Genomic DNA, 22437 nt, shown 5'->3' with positions numbered 1-22437 from the left:
GTGCCAGGTGGTTTTGGGCCTTCCGGGTTTTCTTTTGCCTGGTGGTGTCCATCTTGAGGTGACTCTTGTGATCCAGCCCTGCTCTAATCTTAGGACATGGCCTAGCCATCTCAAACATATGTGTGTGATTTCTTCTTTCTGTTTGTGAAGGTTGGAGATTTTGTTTGGCATATTTATCTGAGGCATCCATTGTGAAAGGCTTCCACTCTCATCAACTTTACCAGATTGGTCTGAGGAGAGGAGCAGGACAAAAGTCAGCACACTGGCTCTCCAGGCCTAGGGGTTGGGCTGACATTAAAAACGTCACCCCATAAAAAACACACCGTTACAGAAACTACAATGCGCAAAACTCAGCTTGTGGTGCTAAAAAAAAGTCAGTGGTGCTAGGTGAGCTTGCAGCAGATGCACACTTCCTACTGCATGGTGATGCATTTGGCAGGTGTAGTTTGGTAGAAAGAAAGCAGTTCCTACATGAAACTGCTCACAACAAGGTCTGTGGATTATCTGAGTAACTGGGTCATGATTTCTGGAAAAAAGACATTGCTTTTGAGTTTTTCAAATGTATTTTTTGGCGCTTTGAGTACCACAAGCTGCGTGCCATCCAGTGGGAGAGGGTGCAGACATCTCTACTCATGATCTCCAAGACCAAAATAATCTAGACTGAGAAATAGTGCTGCAAGTAATAGGAAAATGGCACTGCAGTTACTACTGGCATTGTAAGTCTTTTTGATCAAATTACATAACATCCTTACTCAAAAGTTCTGAGTGAAAACTGTCCCTGAGACACAGCAACATAAGACTGAATAAACAGCACTGCAGCATGTGATGTCGGATCGTCACAGGGATGCACCCACTGTGAAACCCAATTATTACGGTCCCTGAAAACCTCATAAACTAATAAAAAAGTCCATCAGTGCACTATGCTGCATCATTAATGCTATGACTGCTCATATCTCAATATTTTTAACATTTACATATTTAATGAAATACTTTATAGCTAAAATATGATTTGTAGCCTTCTCTGTTATGTCCTCTAGTTGTTAATGATGTATTTTAAAACTCTGTAGCTACAGCCATAATGCGTATTGTTCATACCCCATACATTGCACAGCACTGTAGAAACCGCATTAGAATTAGAAAGTGCTCAGTATGGCAAGCTGATCAACCATGCATAAACTCATAATGACAGGATTTATAATTAATGAGATTATGTCGAAGTCTCTTGAGCTCCATTAGCTCTCACTGTATTAATAACTCAGCCATTACTTACGGTGCAAACCATTAAAACTTCAAACTGCTGATTGTGGCAGACTGATGATCAATCGACCATATATAATCTCGTAGTAATGGTTTTTATGAGCGATCAAATACACGGATGCCCCGCACCGTTGGTTCTGCTCAAATATCTCAGCCCTTGCTATTTTTAAACACGCTGCTTCAGCTCCTAACAACACTGCACCTTTTATAACACACAAGATTTTGCCTTTGTTTCAATTTAGTTTTGACACTTTTGGAAAAGGTTATGTTATAGGTGTAACATCCATAAAAAAATGTGTTGCTGTGGCGTAACTATAAAACCATAAATTACTTTAAAAAAACAACAACACAGTTCTACATACATAAAACCCCACAGTACACATAACATATTTTAAAACGCCCCCTGGCACAAGTAATGTTGGTAAAACACTGGGAAAAACAGTGCCTGGGGGCTTCTAAATTCAGACTGTTTACTCAAAATTATTCCAAATCTTTCAGTTGTTTAAATCAGCAGTTCCCAACCTTTTCCCTGAGGGTAGCCCTTTTCTATCACTGAGTAAACTGACAATCCTTGACTGAGTGATATGAATAGCTGATATTATATTAAATGTATAATAATAATAACATACAGGACAACTGATGAATTGTACAATTAACACAATCAAAGCGCACACAATAACTGCAGGAAGTTTATGTAAAATGAGGAGTTTTAAGCAGATTATTTCCTGTGAATATCACCTCAGAGATGATTTTCCTTTAATTTTATTAACTTTTAATACAACTCAACAAGTCTGTATTGTTTTTCTTTTTTTAAACATACATACAAGGCTTCTTTTTGATGAATTCTGTGTTTTCTCCTACATGGCACTTGGTCTGTTAGCTCTTTGGTTGTTGGTTAACTGCACACTATTCTCATGCAGAACAAGGCTGTTCATAAAGGCTCTGTGAATATTGTGTTCAGGTCTTCATAGTGCTTTATCTTGAGGGATTTTTAAAGTATCTATCTTAAATAATATTCCAAACTTTAGTTTTCCTAACAGAAATGAATGAAATGCTGAGATAAAGGCACAAAATATCCTCTTTTTTTAAATGTTGTCTTTAACCTGGTGCTCAACCCAACACCAAGGAAGCTCATTTAGATATGTTTTGGTATTGCAGGACTGTGCCAGGCCAATTATTTGGAAATGAATGTGGCCAAAACAAAAGAACTTGTAGTACATACTAAGGGAGTTATTAATGTTACCCCTGTTGTGCTTAACAACCAGCCTGTTGTTGTTGTGGATCATTTTAAGTATTTGGGTACAATCATTGATCACACGTTGAGTTTTAATGAGCACTCAGATAGCATTTTTAAGACAACAAATCAGCGACTGATTTTAATTAGGAAATTGAAGAGCTTTGGTGTAAGCAGTCACATATTGGAAATGGCATACAGAGGTCTTGTGGAAAGCATCTTGCAGTTTAATATAGCTGCTTGGTATGGGAATCTGAATGTGAATCAGAAACACAAGCTTTCCTCAATTGTGAAAATTGCAGGGAAGGTGGTTGGTAAGCCACAACTTCAACTTGGTGAGCTGTTCAATGGGGCAGTTGTTAGGAAGGCCAGACGGATATCTGGGAATACTTAACACCCCTTAGTTTGAACTGCTTCCATCCGGCCGCAAATTCAGAGTCCTGAGGGCGAACCGGAACATATATAAGAAATCTTTCATTCCACATGCCATACATGCTCTGAACATAACATGATTGTACCTGCTGTTGCTGTTTTTTGCCTATTTGCACAGCAACTTTACTTTTCTTTTCCTTTCTGTTGTGTGTCTTGATAAGCGTCCTGATTTTGTCTTGGGTAGTTTGGTGTCTGGAGAGGCCAAAGACAAATTCCCACTATGGTGGATAATAAAGTTTTATCTTAACTTATCTTATCTCTCTCCTGTGGCTCAGAAGGAAGGTAGAGCAGGTCGTCCACTAATCAGATCAGCGTTTCGATCCCCGGCTCCTCCAGTCTGCATGTCGAAGCGTCCTTGAGCAATATACTGAACCCCAACTTGCCCCTGGTGGCTGTAGCAGGCGGCACCTTGTATGGTAGCCTCGGCCACCGGTGTGTGACTGTGTGTGTGAATGGGTGAATGTGACTTGTAGTGTAAAAAGCGCTTTGAGTGGTCAGAGGATGAGAAAGGTGCTATACAAGTGCAGGTCCATTTACACCCCTTACAATCAAGAAGGTTTTGTGAAGCTTTGGCAATCCATTATGGGCACTGTTGGTAAGAGGGTCATCTCTGTGCATACATTACATTTTGCAGAGTTTACCGCTGCACATAAAGACAAACACTAAAAACATTTTGAATGCATTTTATTTCATTTCATTTTACAAGTAGAGAGAGGTAGCTTTACTTACATTTTCTGAGTTTATTTTTCCCTTTGGTTCATGACGGTGTTTTGCAACACCTAACATTCACCTCAGTTTATAATATACATTGAAAACCTGCAGTATAATCTCAAAGCATCAGGCATGGACGGTTGAGGTTTACTATGTTGTACATATTATCATTCATTCCAAGGTTATTATGCTTCCTGTAGTGTGACAGTGGTGGACTAGCTATAAGGAACTGTTTTAGCAAAGTCGTCAACAATAACTGTCGATCCTTAACCCTTAATCGTTAGCCCCTTTGTTTCTTAATCCTAACTATGCATCTTTACAGTAAGAAAAGTAAAAAAAAAAAAAAAGGCAAAGGTAAAGAAAGACACAAGTATGAGGAAATTATTGCATCTGTGTGTTTCAACCCTACATATCATCCTGTGGTATCGGCAGCTCTCCAGTAGCATGTTGTATGTAGTGCAAATGTAGCTCCTCCACTTTATCAAAGCCCATATCACAGTCAATACACTCCCATTCCCAATACTTATGCTCCGCGTACGTGTCTGTTTCCTGGGACTCACTCTCGTCCACCTCCTGTCCTGTTTGGGGCTGCACAGTTTCTGATTGCGGCTCGTCAGGTGCATCAGATCCAGCCGAGTGGGGTGGTTTTGAAAGCCTGTAGTGATGCGCAGGATCTCCACAATCTGAGTCCTCAGAATCTGAGTCCTCAGAATCTGAGTCCTCAGAGTCTGCATCCTCAAACAGCTTTCCAAATTCTTCTCTCATGCGTTCTTTATTTCCTGGCAGCCTTTCCATGTTTGCATACATCTCTGGCACCTCTCTGACAGTAGCTAGCATAAGTCTCTGTTTTTTAATCGCTTGCTTCTTTGCAATAATCGCAGAATTCTTGATCCCCAGAGGCATCCCGCTAGACGCAACATGAGCTCTAAGATGCTTTCTTCTGTGAAAAATTAGTTTTCCAGGACTGATGAAGCTTTTGCCACAGATTTTGCACAGGTAAGGTTTTGCCCTAGCGTGGGATCTGTAGTGGTTCCTGAGCTGTATGGGCAAGTTGAAGCTCTTGCTGCAAATATCGCACTTGTGTTCCTTCAGACTATGAAACCGCAAGTGTTCATCTAGTGATGCCTCGTCATTAAAGCCTTTGGCACAACTTAAACACCAAAACGGTCTCTGTTTGTGGAGATCGACGTGAGCCATCCATGCCTTTAGAGAGCTGAAGTCTTTGTTACACTGATCACATCTGGGAGGCTTCGAGTTAAACGACCTGTGAACTCTCAGGTGACCAAGCAGCCGCGCTCGCCTGATAAAAGACATCCCGCAGTCTGGACACTGATAATCACGTAGATTCTGGACACTCTGTGGGGGTTTTTTTGTGGGCTTTCCACACACCTTTTGGTGTTTTAAGTATGGAGACCAATATTTGTAAACCTTCCCACAGACCGAGCAGGTAAACTTGACACCTTGTGTCAAGCCTGAGGGTTGTGTTTGCGATGAACTGCTCATGTCACACGCATCTGCATCACCGCCCGTTTTTTCACCTTTGTTTTCGCCTGCTTTCCCAGCATCCAGTTCTGCTGCAGAATTCATGTTGTCTCCCGTCTGGGCGTCCTCCTCCTCCTCCTCTTCTTCCAGGGCATGCTGGTGCAGGTGTGTCTTGAAGACGTCCCAGTGTGTAAACTCCAGTCCACAATCCTCACATGTAATGCTGCTCTGTTTGACTAGAAAAGAAGAAGAAGAACCAATTTAGATATTTTATATGTACAAATAGTCATTTTACATACTTCAGTTGAACTTCAATTTATTATATAGTATATTAAATAAACCAATAGAGATCTTATGATTTTATTAATAAACTAATTTTTCTGTGATGGCTCAGCTGAAATGTAGCCGCCTGCTAAAAAGCCTGCTGTCAATGGCAAAGCTTTTTAATTAAAGCAGGTAAAACTTACAAGACTGAGTTGTGGCTCTTCTCTTCGTTCACAGATGAGGGGTGCAATTAAAAGTGTTGAGTCAGGTTTAACGCTTCATAAAATCATTAAAATCTCAGAGCTTGTGCATTAAAACAAAATATGCCTGTAAAGCAAGTAGATTATCTGTGACCCATCTACAGAACCTGCAATGTGCCACTCAAAGTCTTACAGTACCACAACTGCTCTGACTTATTTGTTGGTGGATAATTGCTTAAGTGTCTTTAAGAGAATATGTCTACCAATTAAAGCAATCTAATTTCCAGACAGAAAAAAATGAACAAAATCATTACCTGGCAAATGCAATATTTTTTCTTTTTTAAAACCTTTTTATAATGCATTAGTAAACCAATGTTGTAGTACTTGAGATTGGTCGAGGACTCAGGATTTTATTACAAGACCGGTGAGGGCCACAACTGCAAGGATATCACTGAATTACCTGTGCATTGTGTGATGTATTTATTAGCATCATTACGGTATTGGGATGTAAAACTTCCTGTTTCATATGCAACCAATAACGAATCATTTCTGATTTTAAACCCTTGTTACTATTAAGGGCTGTCACCCCTCCCTTCTCCCTTTACTGGTACCGTCACGTGAGAGATACAAGAAGCAGCTGTCAGAAGTGCCTGTAGTTTGCATATTCCACATTTTATTGTAAGTCCATCTTGCAGTGCGGGACACGCCCTGCCTTGGTTATGAGTCTTGTGTCGGTCTTGTTACACTCGTCTTGGTCATGACTTGATCTCAGTTGAGGTGCTCTTGACTACAATATTGCAGTTAACACTACAAAAGTCTACCTATTCAGGTGGCACACTCCAGGCTCCGTATCCATAATGCGGTGTGTTTGAAATCTTTACTTTTCCTTCTAACTTTGGTCTTCGCATGATTTTTAAAAAATGTTTCTGATAACAACCCAATACATGGCCGGTGCTAATTCATCACAAGATGAGTGTCAATCACAAAAAAGAAATATAACAAACCAGACAGCTGATCCCACAAACATGCATGACTTATCTAAGGCTGAATGAATCACACAACCCAGTAATTCACGCAAAAAAAAATCTATTTATTTTTAACTTTTTAGAGCACTTTTTCTTCTTTGTTCAGAAACAGCAAGTTAAACAAGTAGTCAAAGGGTATATTGGTCAAATAAGGAAAAGAAAGTTTTTAAATTAATATAGCAAAGTAACATCTCTTATACAATACAAATACTTTTTTTCTCCACTACATAAGTGGTACAGTAAACTAACAACTATTCTACAAGAACATAATTGCATTTTAGTTTAAGTACTGAATAGTCTCTCCACAACATAGAAATATAACACTTAAAAGGAAAGAACATGGGAGCTTTCACATCAATTAATGCAAAACATGTTGTAGGTAACAAACAATTCTTTGACTGGTAAATTTGATTTATGGTAGTAAATGGCTGCAATGTTCAATATCAGGACTTTTTTTAACCAATTCACACAATGTACATTGTTGAACTTCATTTAACTCTGCGTAACCTATTTAAAAGGACACAAGCAAAATTAGTGTTAGCAGAAATATTTCAATGTTCTCATAGACTCGGAAAAAGGTAGTGTCTTAGCTCCACTTTTCAATTTTGAGATGATTTTAAAAGAATGAGGAAAAACATTTACATGCATAAATGTTTCTAATTCTTTTTTTTTTTTTTGATATATCTAGTTATGAACTACGATACTCCAGCCAGTAATTGGCTCATGAGGTTCAACTGATTACAGGTCTACTCAAAACAGGGGCAAATCAAATGGTGGCTCAAAACTACACATTTGAGACGTCGCAACACAAGTTTATAAAAGGGGTTATTCCTAAACATTTGTACACATACTAATCCAGTGTAAAGGAAAGCCTGAGATTGGAAAAAAAAACCCCTAAGGAACTGCTTTTCAAAATATGAAGAATCTCAAAAAATACAGAAACAAATAGGGAAAGCATGTTTCTACTTAGCCTAAGTAAATTTATAGCTTAACATATTTAAGTAGTTCGGCAACCGCCAAAAGAAACAAAAATCCACAATCTACAGTGTCTTCACTTCAGTCCTTTTCAGGTTGTATAGTCTTAATACACTCTGCGGGCATGTTCAATGTAGTGCTGGTGCAAATCAGTTTCTTGACAAAAAGTAGTTCCACATTCGAGGCAAGTAAGGCCATTGGTATCTCCTGAGGAGACAGCAGCGGGGGCATCACTCTGCCTTTTGTAATCACCGATACATTCCTGATGATGATCGATAAGGTCCTGTATCTCACTGAAGGTCCTGGGGCAGATAGAGCAATGATACGAGTCGTTGTTACAGTGCTGAGTTTCGTGTTTTTGTAACGCAGTCGGTGAGAGAAAGGCTTTGCCACAATGCTGGCACTTATGGCTACTTTGTGACTTGCTGTCTGGGGATGGAAAGGACGTCCCTGTGGGGTCAGCAGAGGGGACGTTGGGTTTTAAAGGCTTTGAGGTCATAGCAGCGCTGAGCCTGTAGCGAACCTCGTTGGGGAGACGACAGCGGACTTCATCGTGCCAGGCGAGGTGTTGCTGCAGCTGGTTCTCGGTCCAAAAGCCGTGGCAGCACAGGGCGCAACAATAAGGTCGGCTTTTCGCCTTGGTTTTATGGCTTCCCAGTTGTTCCTCTGTTTGGAAAGCTTTCCCACACTTATCACACTTGAAGAGGCATTTGGCTGTATGCTCAGACAGGCGGCTGAGGGGTGGGGAAACCTCTGCCGTGGTTTCAGGAGTTTGGATCACCTGTTTAGACTCGTGCTTTATCACCGGGCACTCCTTCTTATGGTCAAGGAGGGTGTTGGGAGAACTGCACTGCTTCCCACAGTCAAGGCATAGGACAGAGTTCACATGTGGTGTGGGGTCCGATGGGATTTTCTTCTTTCCTCTGGCAACAGGGCTATTTTTCATCGCCACTGTACTGATGTCGTGCGTCTGTTTGACTTCACTCTTTGGGGCAATGGGCACCGGTTTCATTCTCAAAATATCCGGCTTTTTACCTTTTGTCCTCTTTGAGTGGGCCTGCCATTTGTGGGCACGCAGACCCCTTGCTTTAGCAAAGACCAAAGAGCAGAAAGGACACTGGTGAGCTTTTGGCATCAGTGTTGATGACACGGGCTTACTCCCATTCAAGTTGACTTTAACGTGTTCTGGGACTTGTTCAACCACGCCGAGCCCGTCTCCTTGATGATCTCCAGCTGTCAAAGTGTTACTGTGTTCATTTTCATAGTGGACAGCCAGAATTGAGCCTTGCTCAAATGTTTTGTGACATTCTGGACACGAAAACTCTGAATTTTCCAGTGTGCTGTTGCTCTCGACACTCTTGCCAGAACCGGGCTCAGGCTCAGTTTTGGTTTGACACTGAGGATTAAACGTCTGGTGGCGCTGGAGAACAAGATGGTTAAAAAACTGTTTGCCACATTTGTGGCACTGAAAAGGTCCGTCCTCTGTCTTGTGGCTAACGGATTTCAAATCATCATCTTTAAGCAAGGATCGTGAAAATTTCTTTTCTTTGTGCCATCTTTTGTGGGAGCCGAGGGCAGAGTTGGACATGAATCTCCTCCCACAGTCTGAACAGTGAAATAGTCCTTTACTCGGCTCTTCCTGCTTAGGTTTCTTAAGCATTATGGGCATGCCCAAGTTAGCTTTTTCTACAGATTTGTAACCTTCAGCATGAATTCTTTTATGAAAATTTAAAGCTCCGACTACTGAAAAGCTTCTGTCACACTTTTTGCATTTGTATTTCAAATTGGTTGTGCCTGGGTTTTCTAAGTTGCCTTCGTCTGTTTGAATTTCCATCTTTAGCTCCCCACTGTCTATTTCACTCTTTACTTCAGTATGTACTGTTATTTGCTCAGAGCTTTTCTGTCTGCTGACATCCACACTATCTTTGTGCCATGTCAGGGAATCATTATTTTCTGAGGGTTCTCTTTTAATGCAAAGTTTCTGATGAGCCCTCAAAGAGGCCTTGTTGCTGAAATGTGCGAGGCACGTTGCACACTGCAGATCCTCAAGCGTGACAGCAGATCTTGGCGATGATGGCGAGTGCCCAGTCTCGTACCCATGGCTTTTCATGTGAAACTGAAGTGCTTTTGCCCGTGAAAACAGCTTCCCGCAGTCAGGACAGCTGTAAGTGTTCTTTTTCAGTTGCTCCACCTGATGCTGAAAAGACTTAATGGGCGGTGGGAGTAACTGGTCATTATGCACAACCTGGTGTCTGAGGAGGCTGGAGAAGAGACGGAACGATCTGTTGCAGAGTTCACACTTGTGATTCCCGTTTTCGTGTTTTCGCATGTGCAGTGCCATAATTCCTTTGTGACGAAACTTTCTACCGCACACTGGACATGCAACCTTGAAGCGCGGGTGTCCATTAACAGAGTGCAAAGACCCTGTGACCCCTTTTCTTAGCCTCAAATCTACACACTGAGTCTGACTTTGCTTGTGGTGGGAGTAAGCTCCTAGAGACCAAAAACCTTTCCCGCATTGTTCGCAATGATAAATCTTTGGGCCTAGGAGGGTTTTCTTTGGATTGTATTCTTTCTTAGTGGCTGAAATATTCTCCTTTTTCTGTGTGGAGCAGTTTTTCATATGATTAAACAGGCTGGCTGCATACGAATAACACATCATGCAATGTGGGCATTGAAACTGTTTTCTTTTGGGATGATGCAGCTGATGGGAGACTAAAGCAGATAAACGTGAGAAGCATTTACCACACTCATTACATGTCAAATTTTTCTTCTCCAGTCCCTCTGCCTCATCATCATCATTGCTAGTGTTTTGATTCTTGTGTTGTTGTATGTCACTGCAGTGTGCTGCATAGCTACTGGTTTCGTGTCCAGATGTGTCACATGTGTGAGCTGCCACTGACTGACCTTGAGTCTGCTGTTTCCTCTTACGAACGCCATGCCACATTCTGTGAACACGCAGTGATGAAGCACTAGAAAACCAACGGTAACACTCTGGACAATCAAATCTTTCTCCTGTTGTTTTACTCTCGGCTTCCCTCGCTACCAGTGCACACGGCTCGTCAGCTTCCCCAAAGTCAATTTGTACAATTTTCAAATCCAGCCCTGGTTTTGAAACAGGGATACCGGAGGAAACTCCAGCGCTGCCATCGTCTCTTACTTCCTGATCTGATTCACACAGCAGCTCGAGATCAGGATTGAGGTCTTGGACAGGCTCGTCCTCAGATTCACTCGCACTGATCACCTGTACATTAAAGTCCCCAGGTTCATAACTCTCCAACTCTTCATCAGTCTCATTTGCATGTGAGTCTTCTTCAGTTATACTGGTGGGAAGCACGTTCTCTGATTTCACTTCTTCCTGCTCAGTGTCTTTTGTTTTGCTTTCCAGAGTTTTCTGTTGAGGTAGCAGAGAGGTGCCCGTCTGAGCCTCCTTCTCCGTTTCTCTGAAAACATCCGTGTGATGAAGCTGATGGGAGTGAAGTGCTGAGGCCCTGGAAAACTTTAGCCCACAATCTTTACATTCAAATGCCTTCTTCTGCAGCTGACACACTTGATGAAGAAATGACTTTGCCGGGGTCTCGTCACTGTGCGCCATGCGCTGATGTCTGTAGTAGAACGTTAGAGTCATAAATACTTTCCCACATTCCTCACATGGGTATCTTTTCGCAGAATCATGTGAGTGATTCTCATGCCATCGCTGATGGTTAAAGAGGGCGATATGGCCGCTGAAAGCCTTCTTACACTCAGTACAGTAAAACTCGTTGAGGCCTTTCTTTGGTTTTTCTTGCTTTTCCTCTGGAGAGCACTGACTGTTGCGGCTAAATCTTTGATGTGTTTTAAGGCGCATCAGAGCAGTAAAAGCTTTCCCACATGAACACTTAAAAGTTTTTTCAGGAGTGTCCTTCGCCCGGTTTTCAACAGGCTTGGCTTCAACTATTGACTCCTCAGTGGGACATGCATCTCCTGAACTCCTGTTTCGTGACTTTACTAACTTCTCCTCATGACAGCGACGGTGCGCATCCAGAGCTGAAGCGCGAGAATAATTCCGCCCACAAGACTCGCACTGAAACGACTTCTTTTTCAAATGTTCAAGGTCATGAAAAACAGATTTCGAGGCTTGTCTGTGTGACCGCTGATGGTTGAGAAAGTGTCCGATCACACCATAACATTTCCCACAGTCTGGACATTCATAGGTGTGGTGCTTTGTTATCCCAGAATTTATTTGAATACCAGGCTCCTTTTGAGAGGTTCGACCATGGCTGTTCTCCATATGCAAGTGGAATTCACTTGGTTCAACAAATGAGAGTGAACATAAAGTACAGAAATTAGCTGTTTCATTGTCCTTTTCTGCATCATGTAAATCATCCAACTGGTCGTCTAAATACACGTTTTCTTGCGAGTGCTGATGGCGATGCTCCAAGTAGGCTGCCTCCTCTCTGAAGGCTTCCCCACAATCCCGACAGCAGAAAACCCCTAGAAATAGAAAGGGGAAAATAGGAGGTCAAAGCCACTCCTGTTTCCAGAGAAAGAAAGAAAGATGAAAAAAAAAAAAAAAAAGACACAAATCACAAAAACACAGGTGCAAACATATCTTTATTTTAAAGCTGATTGGAATTTACAGTATAATCACAAAGACAAGGCTTTCCAAGTTAGATTATCAAAATTTGGTTCTGGAAATGTAACATTACCCATAAAAATACTCAGTTTTTATTACAGAGGGGTTAAAACATATAGTGCTTTCACCAAATGACCTTTGTGACGTTAAATCACGGAGTTATTTGATATGACTGCTGCAGAACGTGTTGCATTTTTAAGCAGGCAAACGTTACCACATTGCAATAGACTGTGGTGCTGCAACAGAGGGTTGTGAAAGGAAAACACTGATTTTCTTCATGGCAAGCCTGATGCTACTTTCACAATCAAATCTAACAGCAAACACTGGCCCTATTAATAACACGACAGAATATCTTGAATAAATGAATGGTTATATCTGAACTGACTAAATCCTGACAACTGAATCAGAGATCAGAGAATTAAAAGCACCTCCGTTGATCAAAGCTGGAGTTGCACTGAACTGTAAAGTCTGATAGGTGAAACATCTGGCTTAAAATACCAGATTTATTCTCAGTGGAGCTGTTTTTATTGGCAGAAATACCTAGTGATGAACTGCACATCTGAAAAGCTAAAATCTAGCCTGAGATGACAGCAGCAAGCGCCTTTAACTGGCACTTGACAGTCATGTTTTTGGCACATAAAGTTAGAGGGTAAGTTTAGTAATTGCACCCTATTTCCACATGTTTTTGTGTCCTCATGACTAATGGGAACAATAATTTTTGATACTGGTCCAGTATTAAGCCAGACCGCTGCAGCCAGCAGCAAAGCAGGGTAACCATTCAGGGCACGTTCGCACCATCAGTTTACATCCACTAAAGTGCTGTTTTGTTTTTTTTGACCCAGGCATGCTCAGATTATTTTTTAAGTGTCTGACAATTTATGGAAAGCAACCCTTCAGAGACAGACCTTTTTGTTAAACAGTAAAATCATTTTTGCATAACCAGGAACAGCCCCAAAACCCCTATCACCAAACCAACCAGTCTCAATTAAAAATTCAAGGTAAAGCTTGTCCGTTTTTTCAAGATGGTTAACACTGATAAAACATATACCACAGAAAAGCACAAGATGTGTAAATCAAAAGTGGAAATGCCTTAGATCGAACTCACAGCCACATACAAACCATGCCCTCTACCACTGAACTACATCCTGTACAAATATTATTAATTGTATGTAAATGTATAGTAAAGCCCAACAATGCAGTGCTTCTGTACGTGCATTAATTTTAGCTCTGTAATAGAAAACAACACTGTGCTTGAACGAATCACATCACAAATTGAATTTGCTCAATGTTTTATGGCTCGTAAAGTACCAATAACTGGGAGGTTAGCTTTTCATTTCTGTGGCCTGGCCACATGATAAATTTTGTTCAATAGTACTACAGTGACAACCTCTTTTTTACATCACTACATGAGATCAGATCAGCTGATCAAAACATTTTAGCTGTGTCACTGACTAGATTGAGAATCAAGGGTGACCAGGCGTTTTTTGTGACGGCCTCTCATCTCTCGAACAGCCTTCCCCTCAGTGTGAGATCAGCAGACTCCACTGCAGCTTTCAAGTGCCTTTAAAACTCACTTATACAAGAAAACCTACGCTTAATAAAACAATTTTATAGGGTTTTATTTTTACTTTATTGTCGCTCCATTTTTATACTGTGCTTGTTTTAGTATCACCATGTCACTACTTTACATGCACCTCCATATTTTCTCCACTTTTGTTTGTTTGTTCTTTTATTGGCAATCTATCTGCTTTACATAAGATAATCTCTTATATTTGCATCTTATTTGTTGATATACATGGTTATTTCTTTTACTTAAATTGTACCTGCTTATGTGAGCTTATTTCTCTTTCATGTTTTACCTACTTATAAATGAAACTGGACTTTTATTTTGCACTTGCACCTCCATCTGTCCATGTATGGGCTCAGCACTGTTTGATATTTGTGCTCTGAGGTCTGGTTATCTGATTTTTATTATTATTCATATTCATATTATCATTATTACAGGTTACTGCTTGTTGTGCATGTCTTACATCATGCTTACACTAACACTGTGGTTGAGTAGCAGCTTGGCTTAGGACTCTTGTTGATCATCCAAATGAACATGAAATAGCAAAAAAACCAGGGGTGGATATAAAATAGTGAAAATTAATGCGCCTCCATGCTAATTGTAGGCGTTCAGTGACAAGCCACAAAGCTGCAGTGTTATATTGTCATGTCTCTGCGGTGGTGAAGTTGGTGTAGGAGGTCACCACGCCTGAACACACTGATGGTGCACTGACAATGCTAACAACGTGAGCATTTAGCCAAGTGACCACTTCTGGATACTTACCATCAGCGGTGTCCTGGGCGGTGTCCTCAGCCGACGAACCGACGTTGTTTTCAGACACTGTGTCTCCATTGCGGGGGTTGTTAGCAGCTCCGTCCTCATTGATCGCAGCGGCAGCAGCAGCTTCGTCCATCTTGGCGTGTCTGTTTGCTAGCTTCCTCTAGCTAATGCTCGTTAGCTTTATAGCGCCACAGTTGTTTTTTTTAATTTGTTTTTTCTTATCAGCGGTCACTCAACAAAGAACCGAGGTGAGAAAGTAAAAAAAGTGTATGCTAATCTAGTCTGTCACCACATTAAGAGGCTGCATCTTGTTATGTTTTTAGCAGGTGATGATACAGCCTGTGGTGATGTGAACGTGATGAGCAGCACAGCTAGCTGTGTGTGGCTGTGGCGGTGTATCCTGAGGCGGAAGTGGATTCTTCTTCTTCTGTTTTGTTGTCTGTCAGCGACGGACCTCCAGTGAATCCATTGATTAAAGTCTTAATACATATATATATATATATTTATATATATATACTTATGTGCCATATTATATTTATATTAAGACTTAATATTATTATACTTAATAATTGTCAGTGGGGGTTTACTGTGAGGGAAAAAAACGACTGGAGTCTTCTTAGATTATTATTATTCCTGCACACTGCACGTCATTATTATTATTTATTATTTCATACTCAGTGTTGAAAGTAACTTATTACATGTTATTAAATTACAAAAGAAATGCAATCCTTACTGACAAAAATACTTAATAAACTACATTTAATAATGAAAATGTTGATTATATCCAAATTTATTCTTTCCTGTAAGATGCTTTAATGTGCGACATTATATTATATTACTTCATTTTGTATTATATTTTTAAAAAAATAAAATGACAGTTTTCTTGACTTGACAGGAATGCCTTCTTTTGACACAGCCTATTTCCAGCATTTTTTTTCAGCTTTCCTGCCCAATTCAAATCATTTGTTAGAAAAGTAATCAAATGAAATTAGTTATATTACTTTAAATGAAGTGATTTAAATAGTTACAGCTACAAAACAGCTACATTTTTAACAGGGTAACTAGTAATCTGTGACCTAGTACATTTTGAAAGTAACGTTCCCAACATTGGTTACATTATACATATTTGTAATACTATTTTTTGTTTGTTTCTTTTTAATGTTTTTGTTGATTTTTATCAGTTCTATATTTATGGTCTTGACTTCTGCAGTGCTTTGACTTTTTTTTCCCTCTCTTAATATGTTTCTTGTATGCACCAAACACCAAGGCAAATTCCTTTAAAGTGAAAACCTACTTGGCAATAAACATTATTCTGATTAGGTTAACAATGAACTTTATTCCACTTATTTTCAGGCCATTCTTTTGTCCCTAATGAGTGAAATACACTGAAATAATAGCATATTATATTGGGTGTTATAAGATTTTGTAAGGGCCATTACAGTCCCACTTTACCAGATTAATAAATATATCTCTTAACAGAACACTTGTGCTCTTCTCCAAAATTACAAAGAAAAAAATTCTATTTGACTTCTGCAACCTCAGTGCATACTTTCTGCACTTTTAATTTTTCACAAATTCAAAACGACCCCAAAGCCTTCTAATACTTGATGATACCCTCTGTGTCAATTCTGTTTTACGACAATTCTCTTACAAAAATGTGGAGGGGAAAACACTCTCCAAATAACATAAACCCTCCAAACCAGAAATTAAACCTTTTGTTTTTGCATTACAGATGTTTAAATGTTGAGGATTAACCCTTGAAGCAGGTTTACCTAACAAGTACTGCGCACCACAACATTGTAATCAAAGGCAAGGTTTTATTTAATCCAATATGTAGACATCATGGGAAAATTCTAGTTCTTTCCATGCTAAAACAGTGGATAGAGGTAGAAGGGCACGTTTTTGAAACTTAAGACGCTAAATGTTAAGACGCACAGGGACGGTTCTTTTTTTTTTCCTTCCTTTTTTTTTGTACAAATGGACCGTGTGTTTATTTTACAGTAGTAATGAAGGTTTTCAGTCACTTACTGGGCCACCAAAGCTACTCAAATGCCCATTATCATAACAGAGGAGATGGGATTCTGTACTCAGCTAAATCTACGGTATGGAATGAAATCATTCAGTATTCACAAAAGATACATTGCATTGTACTCAAAAGTGGACCTAATTTTATAAACATGGGTACATTCCAATCTGAAATAGTCATTTTGGTAAGAGATACACTTTACGTAGTATTGTTCGCTTACAGAAGGTGCTAAGTGTTGCCACCCAGAATAGGTTTAAAGTCTAATTATACAGTGTATCAGTATTGACACGTTGCCACAAATTTGGTAAATCTGACTGGGCTGTTTGGAGGAATACATACATTTTATATAGTCAGTTTCATGTTTGTCTTGCCATTGTTATAAATATTAATGACAAAACATCACACAAATCCAAGTTTAATTTATTACAAAATTCACTATTTGACAACAGTGTCGTCGATTATTGTGTTATGACGCTACTTTCTCCCTGTTCCCAATGATCACTCAAGAGTTAAATTTACAGAGAACTCTCACTGTGAAATGACCTTTACATGTAACCGTCACAATCTGTTTACAGATACTCTGACCAAATTACCAAGATGAGAACTTTACCGGTGAGATATTTGGACGCAGCCAATAGCCCTGTGATTACAACTAATCCCAACAGGGTCATCACGTATGTAGTCAGCTGTCCATTTTATATTCTGACACATGTTTTCTATGAGCACAACAACCCCATCCTCTCCTCCTCAAAAACAAAATCTTAACATTTCTTTACGGTATCTCAGAAAGACTTGCTCTGTGTTTTGGGAGTGAGGTCACATTGTTGAGTCTACCTTAAGCACAAACTAGGCCTAGAATACCAAGACAGCAGACATGCAGACTGTACTCATAAAAGGCACACAGTATACTGTACATGAAGAAACACAGTTCAAATGGTACTAAAAAAAGTACTAATATTATCTAAATCTATATGTCATTGGCAATAAATGAAATGTAGGCCGTAGAACCACATTAATCTGCACCCCTCAAACGTTGTTACAACCAGTTAAGTATTTGGATAACTTAAATGCATTTAAAAAGACGATGAAACTAATTTAAATGGCACGTGAGTACACCCTCTATTACAAAGAACGTGGTCTAATTAGGAGCTTACAAAGTTTAAATGTGCATCAAGTGTGCAGACTAAAATCAAGTTTTATTTTTCTTTTTTTTTTGTGTCTAATGCCCATCCACTCAACTGGTCAAACTGCCCAAGTGAGGGTCAAATAAATGAGGTTCCACTAGGTAAAAATTATAAAAAACATAACTAAGTCTAGTCGCTAGTGTAGAAATGTCAAATCTCTCCTTGTGCATGTTGCAAGTAATGCATTTGTAGATCCAGCTCCCGGGGAAGAGAACACCCGCATATCATGCACTGGAGAAGCCGTTCTGGGGCAAAAGGCAAACGGGGTCCGAGTTTGTGAGGTTCTGTCCGCGGGGCGAGCTGAGGTAGGGGCAGGGTCTGTGTCATGTGTGGCCTCTCGCTCATAACTGCCTGTGGAGTGAAAAAAATATTTGGGGGTGGAGGTCTTGGAAGTGGGCCAACTGCGACAGAGTGAAGAGGGTGTGGGCCGGGCAGAGCAAGAGGAGGGAGGGGGGCGAGTGGAGGTGAGAAAAAAGGAGAAGGCTGGTTTATGATTATTTGAGTGCCTGTTACCATTGGCTGTTGCTGCAGCTCCTGCCCACTCCCTGGTTTGAGCTGCCCAGTGAGCAGTGTTTGATTACTTTGGAAGCCCCACACTGGCGATCCCAACCCCTGGCCAAAACGATGAGGCTCGTATTGAATGGAGATAGGAACCTTCTGTGTTGTTGTCTGACTCTGTACGCTGGCCCAGCCAGATGACACCTGCTTTTGCTGCAGCTGAAAATCTTGAGTATTTACTAAATTCTCAGAGGAGTTTATAGTCTTTGGAATTCCTGGTGGTGTTTGTATGTCCCACAAGGTGCTACCTACCCCGTGAGAAACTGGAGTTGAAATTGGCATAGCACTGCTTTGGTCTATTTGAGCTGAGGTGGATGCACCTGCTAAGCCTGAGACCCACTGGTTTTGCAGCTCGCAGCCGTTCCATGACTTCTCTGGCTGGCTAACAGTCGACGGTATTACTTGAGGATTACTCATATCCCACACTCTAGTGTCCTCTTTTTTAGGAGGTGTGGATCGCTCCTTTTGCATTGACACTGGGGCACTTGCCCATCTTGGCAGCTGAAGCTCTTGACCGAGCTTATTTGGAGAGCTCTGTGAATTTGTTAGCAGAGCGGGTCTGATGCTCCACAGAGCTGCCCCATCTGGGTAAGACGAGGAAGTAGAAAAATCATGATGCAACGAGCTTGTGGAAGCTAGCACAGTCGATGTGGGTGTGTTACTCCAAGCAACAGGCTTGGGCTGCCTGTGCTGCTCCATCTCACTCACTAACAATGGGCTGGATTTTTTTGGCACAGCTGCCGTGACTGAGCTGACGATGGCAGCTGCGCTCTCTTTCATGTGTGATGACTCTGAACTCTGAGCAGATGCGGGGCCTGACTGAGTTATCAAAGGGCTATCTGCCCAGCCTGGACTTCTCTGATGGTGCTGCTGCAGGCCCAGCTGCGGCACGCTGTCAAACTGCGTCTGCTGTGGAACCGCGTGTTGCTGCTGCGACGATGGGACAGGCATCACCTCGCCACCGTCCACCTTCCACTGCACCGGCTGAGGGTGTCGCTCGGACAGCCACGGCTCCTTCTGCTGTCTACCCTGTAAATCCATGCGAGGTGAGAGCAGCGAGGGCTGTGGCTGGGCCGCCCTTCTGTGCTCAGCATCTCTCAGTACAGAAAGTGGATATGGAGACGGCTGAGCGCTAACCATCCCAGAGGTTCCTAATGGTCTAGCTAAGCTCCATACGGGTCTCGCCCCTCTCCTCCCCCTGCTACCCCTGCCTCTCATCCTAGCACCTATTGGGAAAGAATTAAACTGGCTGAAACCCTGGCGCTTGCGAGCGTGGATCTTCTGGTGCACTAGCAGGCTGCTGAACCAAGAAAAAGTTTTGTTACACTCATCACAGCGATGAGGCCTCTCGCCTGTGTGTGTGTTCATGTGATCACGCAGCAGATAGGCTAATCCAAAGCTCTTGTCGCACAGGTCACACTTGTGAGGTTTGTCACCGTTGTGTGATAGCATATGGTGCTGCAGTTGGATTTCGTCGCTGTAACCTTTGCGACAGTTGGTGCAGCGGAAGGGTTTTTCCTGATGCAGCTTTTGATGTGTTCTCATGTTTTGCAGGAAGGCAAAGTCCTTCCCGCAGTCAGGACATTTGTATGGCTTCTTGCCTGTATGGATGATGAGATGCTGCTGTAAGTAGCTACCGAATCTAAAGCCTTTGCCGCACACTTTGCACTGGTAAGGCTTGTCCTTGGAATGTATGCGCATATGCAGCTCTAACACTGAGCGGTGGCGGAAGGTTTTCCCACACTCTGAACACTTGTACGACTTAACACTTACGCCATCGCTTTTCCATTTCCCCTGTACATTATCACTGCTTAATTGAGTGAATTTATTTTTAGGTGGTGGTGCCACCGTTTCTGAGTATTGTGCTACAGATTTGTGGACACTTGACAGGTGCATATTTAAACTGTTTTCATCACGATAAACACATGGGCAGTGGGGACAGGAGTGTCCTTTCTCCCAGGTCTTGCTAATCTCTTTCGGGGGTCTGGGGTTTCTCTCCTGCATCTCATACTCGGCTTCGTGAATAAGCATGTGGGCTCTCAGGTTAGCCGGTGCCCCGTAGGTCTGAGGACAAAGGGGGCAGTTGAATGAGCGCTTAGGTTCCTCACTCTGGTGTGTGTTCTCTTTCCCCGCCCCTCTAACAGCCTCCTGTGCAGACGCAGGGGCCTGCTTGCTGCTGGGCTGCTCAGCTGAGGTTTCACGCAGTCTATGCTGGCGGCAGTGTGCCTTCATGTTCTGGGCAAAGGCGAATTTTTTGCCACACTCAGGGCAGCGGAAGGGCTTCTGGCCTGTGTGCAGATACTGATGCTGATGGAGGAGGCTGCTGTACTTGAAGGTCTTACCGCAGATGTTGCACAGGTGGGAGCGTGTGTTGTCTGTGTGCTTGCGACGGTGGTCTTCCATGACGGAGTAGTGTTTGAAAACCAAGCCACACTCGGGGCATTCGTAGGGTTTCAGGGCGCTGTGACACCGCTGCTGGTAGCGCTGCACCATGCTGCTCTCATGGGAGTGGATCATCATGTGCTTAGTGATGGACACCTTGAACTGGAACTCTTGGCGGCACAGGGGGCAGTGGTAAGGCTTTTCTACTGTGTTGCAGCAGTTGTGGTCCCTCAGCTTATCCACTGTGGAGAAGATCCTCTCACATTCTGCACACTCAAAACGTCCCTCCTGCTTCGACGCAGCGAGCTGTTCCTCCTTCTCTTTATGTTCGTTTCTGTGTTTAATGAGGCTGCTGCGGTGCTGGAAGGTAAGGCCGCATTCTTTACAGGTGAGGGGCGTGAGCTCGTCCTCGTGTGCGTGGAAGTGGCGGTGAAGGTTGAATGTCTCGCGGCGGGTGAACCTCTTCCCACACTCCTTGCACACCAAGCGGCACTTTTTGGGCTTGGTGTCCTCTGCTCGGTCTGCTTCTTCATCTCCTTCAACCACCTCCTCTATCCCGTCCACCTCTCCCACCGGCTCCTCAGCCGGCTTCTTCTCTGTGCTCCTCTCATCAGGATGTGAGGTCAACTCCTCTTGAATCTCATCTGCATCATCTGTACTGTCATCATCAACATCTGCATCCTGCTGCACCCCTCCTGTACTCTCTGTAACATTACTGGGGTCTGCAAGAGAAAAGCACATCAAAATAATAACTTAGCAAACAGAAACAACCAGTAAACAACCTATGTGTTGTTTACCTAACAAACAATCCCCAACTATCACAGCCATCCATCTCAAGTGCAAATCTCAACCCACAGTGCAGGATGCTAGCTGATTTTGTTATGGTGATTACATTAGCAGAGTTTGTAGTGTGCATTTAGCCGGTAGTGAGAGCAATAGCCCAGGTTAGCCTGGGGGCTAAAGCTAACTGTAAAATACATTAACAACGTTAGCATACCACACTTATCATTTTCCACCCTGTGTGTTTTCGCCTCTTCATCGTCGTCTTCGGTTTCGGACCAGTCGAAGGAGCGCTGGTCGCCAGCAGGAGCCTCGGCCATTTTTTCAGCCGATGTTAGGTCCTCCGTTGAATTACATGTCGTTTTTTCGGCTCCAGCACCGGACTCGACACTAACCTCAGAATGGCTGGCAATACCACCGCCGTCGTTACCAACACTGGCTCTCCGCTCATCGTCGGGGCTCGCCGCGGTTTTATTATCTGTCGTTTCATCCTTCTGATTTGAGCTGCATCCCGACTCCACCGCCTCGCCTTTCTCCCCAGATGTTTCCACCTCCTCCGCAGGGGATTTCTGTCGTTTTGGAGACTCCGATGGGTCTACGGCGGCCATGTTTCACCCATGCACCCCCTTGTCCAGAACACACTAGGATCATGCTAGCCAGCCTGAACAAGGAATGACATTTCCGGTCGGTGCTTTCAAAATAAAACACCTATCACCAACAACCAGCTGTGATTCATCATTTAAGAGAATATAATTCCAAGTCTTAAATTATAAATTCCCTTTTCTGCCACTGCTGAGACTTTGTTGTTCTACACACCAAACAATCTCTTTACAACATGAGTAAACTTCATAATAACCATCAGAGCTACTTTTTACACGCTATGTGACAAATCCACAAGTGATCAGCTGGATTTATTTGCAGTCCATGTCTGACTTTTATTAAAGTTTAGTTACATTTCATCGGAACATTTCGCTATCTACAAAATA

The 22437-nt window shown here is 42.2% G+C and overlaps 2 protein-coding genes across 4 annotated transcripts; both read right to left on the bottom strand.

The window, feature by feature from the left end:
• Positions 1–3606: 3606 nt before the first annotated feature.
• si:ch211-261d7.6 (zinc finger protein 420) lies at positions 3607–15011 on the bottom strand. Of its 3 annotated transcripts, XM_050047129.1 has the most exons (3): positions 14525–14956; positions 10488–12053; positions 3607–5352 (listed from the first exon to the last, which is right to left on the bottom strand). In XM_050047129.1, the coding sequence occupies exons 1-3, from the start codon at positions 14652–14654 to the stop codon at positions 4040–4042; spliced, it is 3009 nt and encodes a 1002-aa protein (XP_049903086.1). In that variant the 5' UTR covers positions 14655–14956; the 3' UTR covers positions 3607–4039. The 3 variants fall into 3 exon arrangements, with proteins under 3 accessions (XP_049903086.1, XP_049903085.1, XP_049903084.1); XM_050047128.1 differs by lacking the exon at positions 3607–5352 and having other exon boundaries at positions 5364–12093; positions 14525–14660; XM_050047127.1 differs by lacking the exon at positions 3607–5352 and having other exon boundaries at positions 5366–12053; positions 14525–15011.
• Positions 15012–16318: 1307 nt separating this feature from the next.
• On the bottom strand, positions 16319–22083 carry zgc:66448 (uncharacterized protein LOC327401 homolog). The gene is made up of 2 exons (XM_050047130.1): positions 21669–22083; positions 16319–21393 (listed from the first exon to the last, which is right to left on the bottom strand). The coding sequence occupies exons 1-2, from the start codon at positions 22057–22059 to the stop codon at positions 17882–17884; spliced, it is 3903 nt and encodes a 1300-aa protein (XP_049903087.1). The 5' UTR covers positions 22060–22083; the 3' UTR covers positions 16319–17881.
• Positions 22084–22437: the final 354 nt, after the last annotated feature.

Source organism: Epinephelus moara, chromosome 6 (assembly GCF_006386435.1).
Source record: "Epinephelus moara isolate mb chromosome 6, YSFRI_EMoa_1.0, whole genome shotgun sequence".
NCBI classification, from domain to species: Eukaryota; Metazoa; Chordata; class Actinopteri; order Perciformes; family Serranidae; genus Epinephelus; species Epinephelus moara.
The sequence above is the reverse complement of the archived record's forward strand: the minus strand, read 5'-3'. Positions and strand labels throughout refer to the sequence as shown.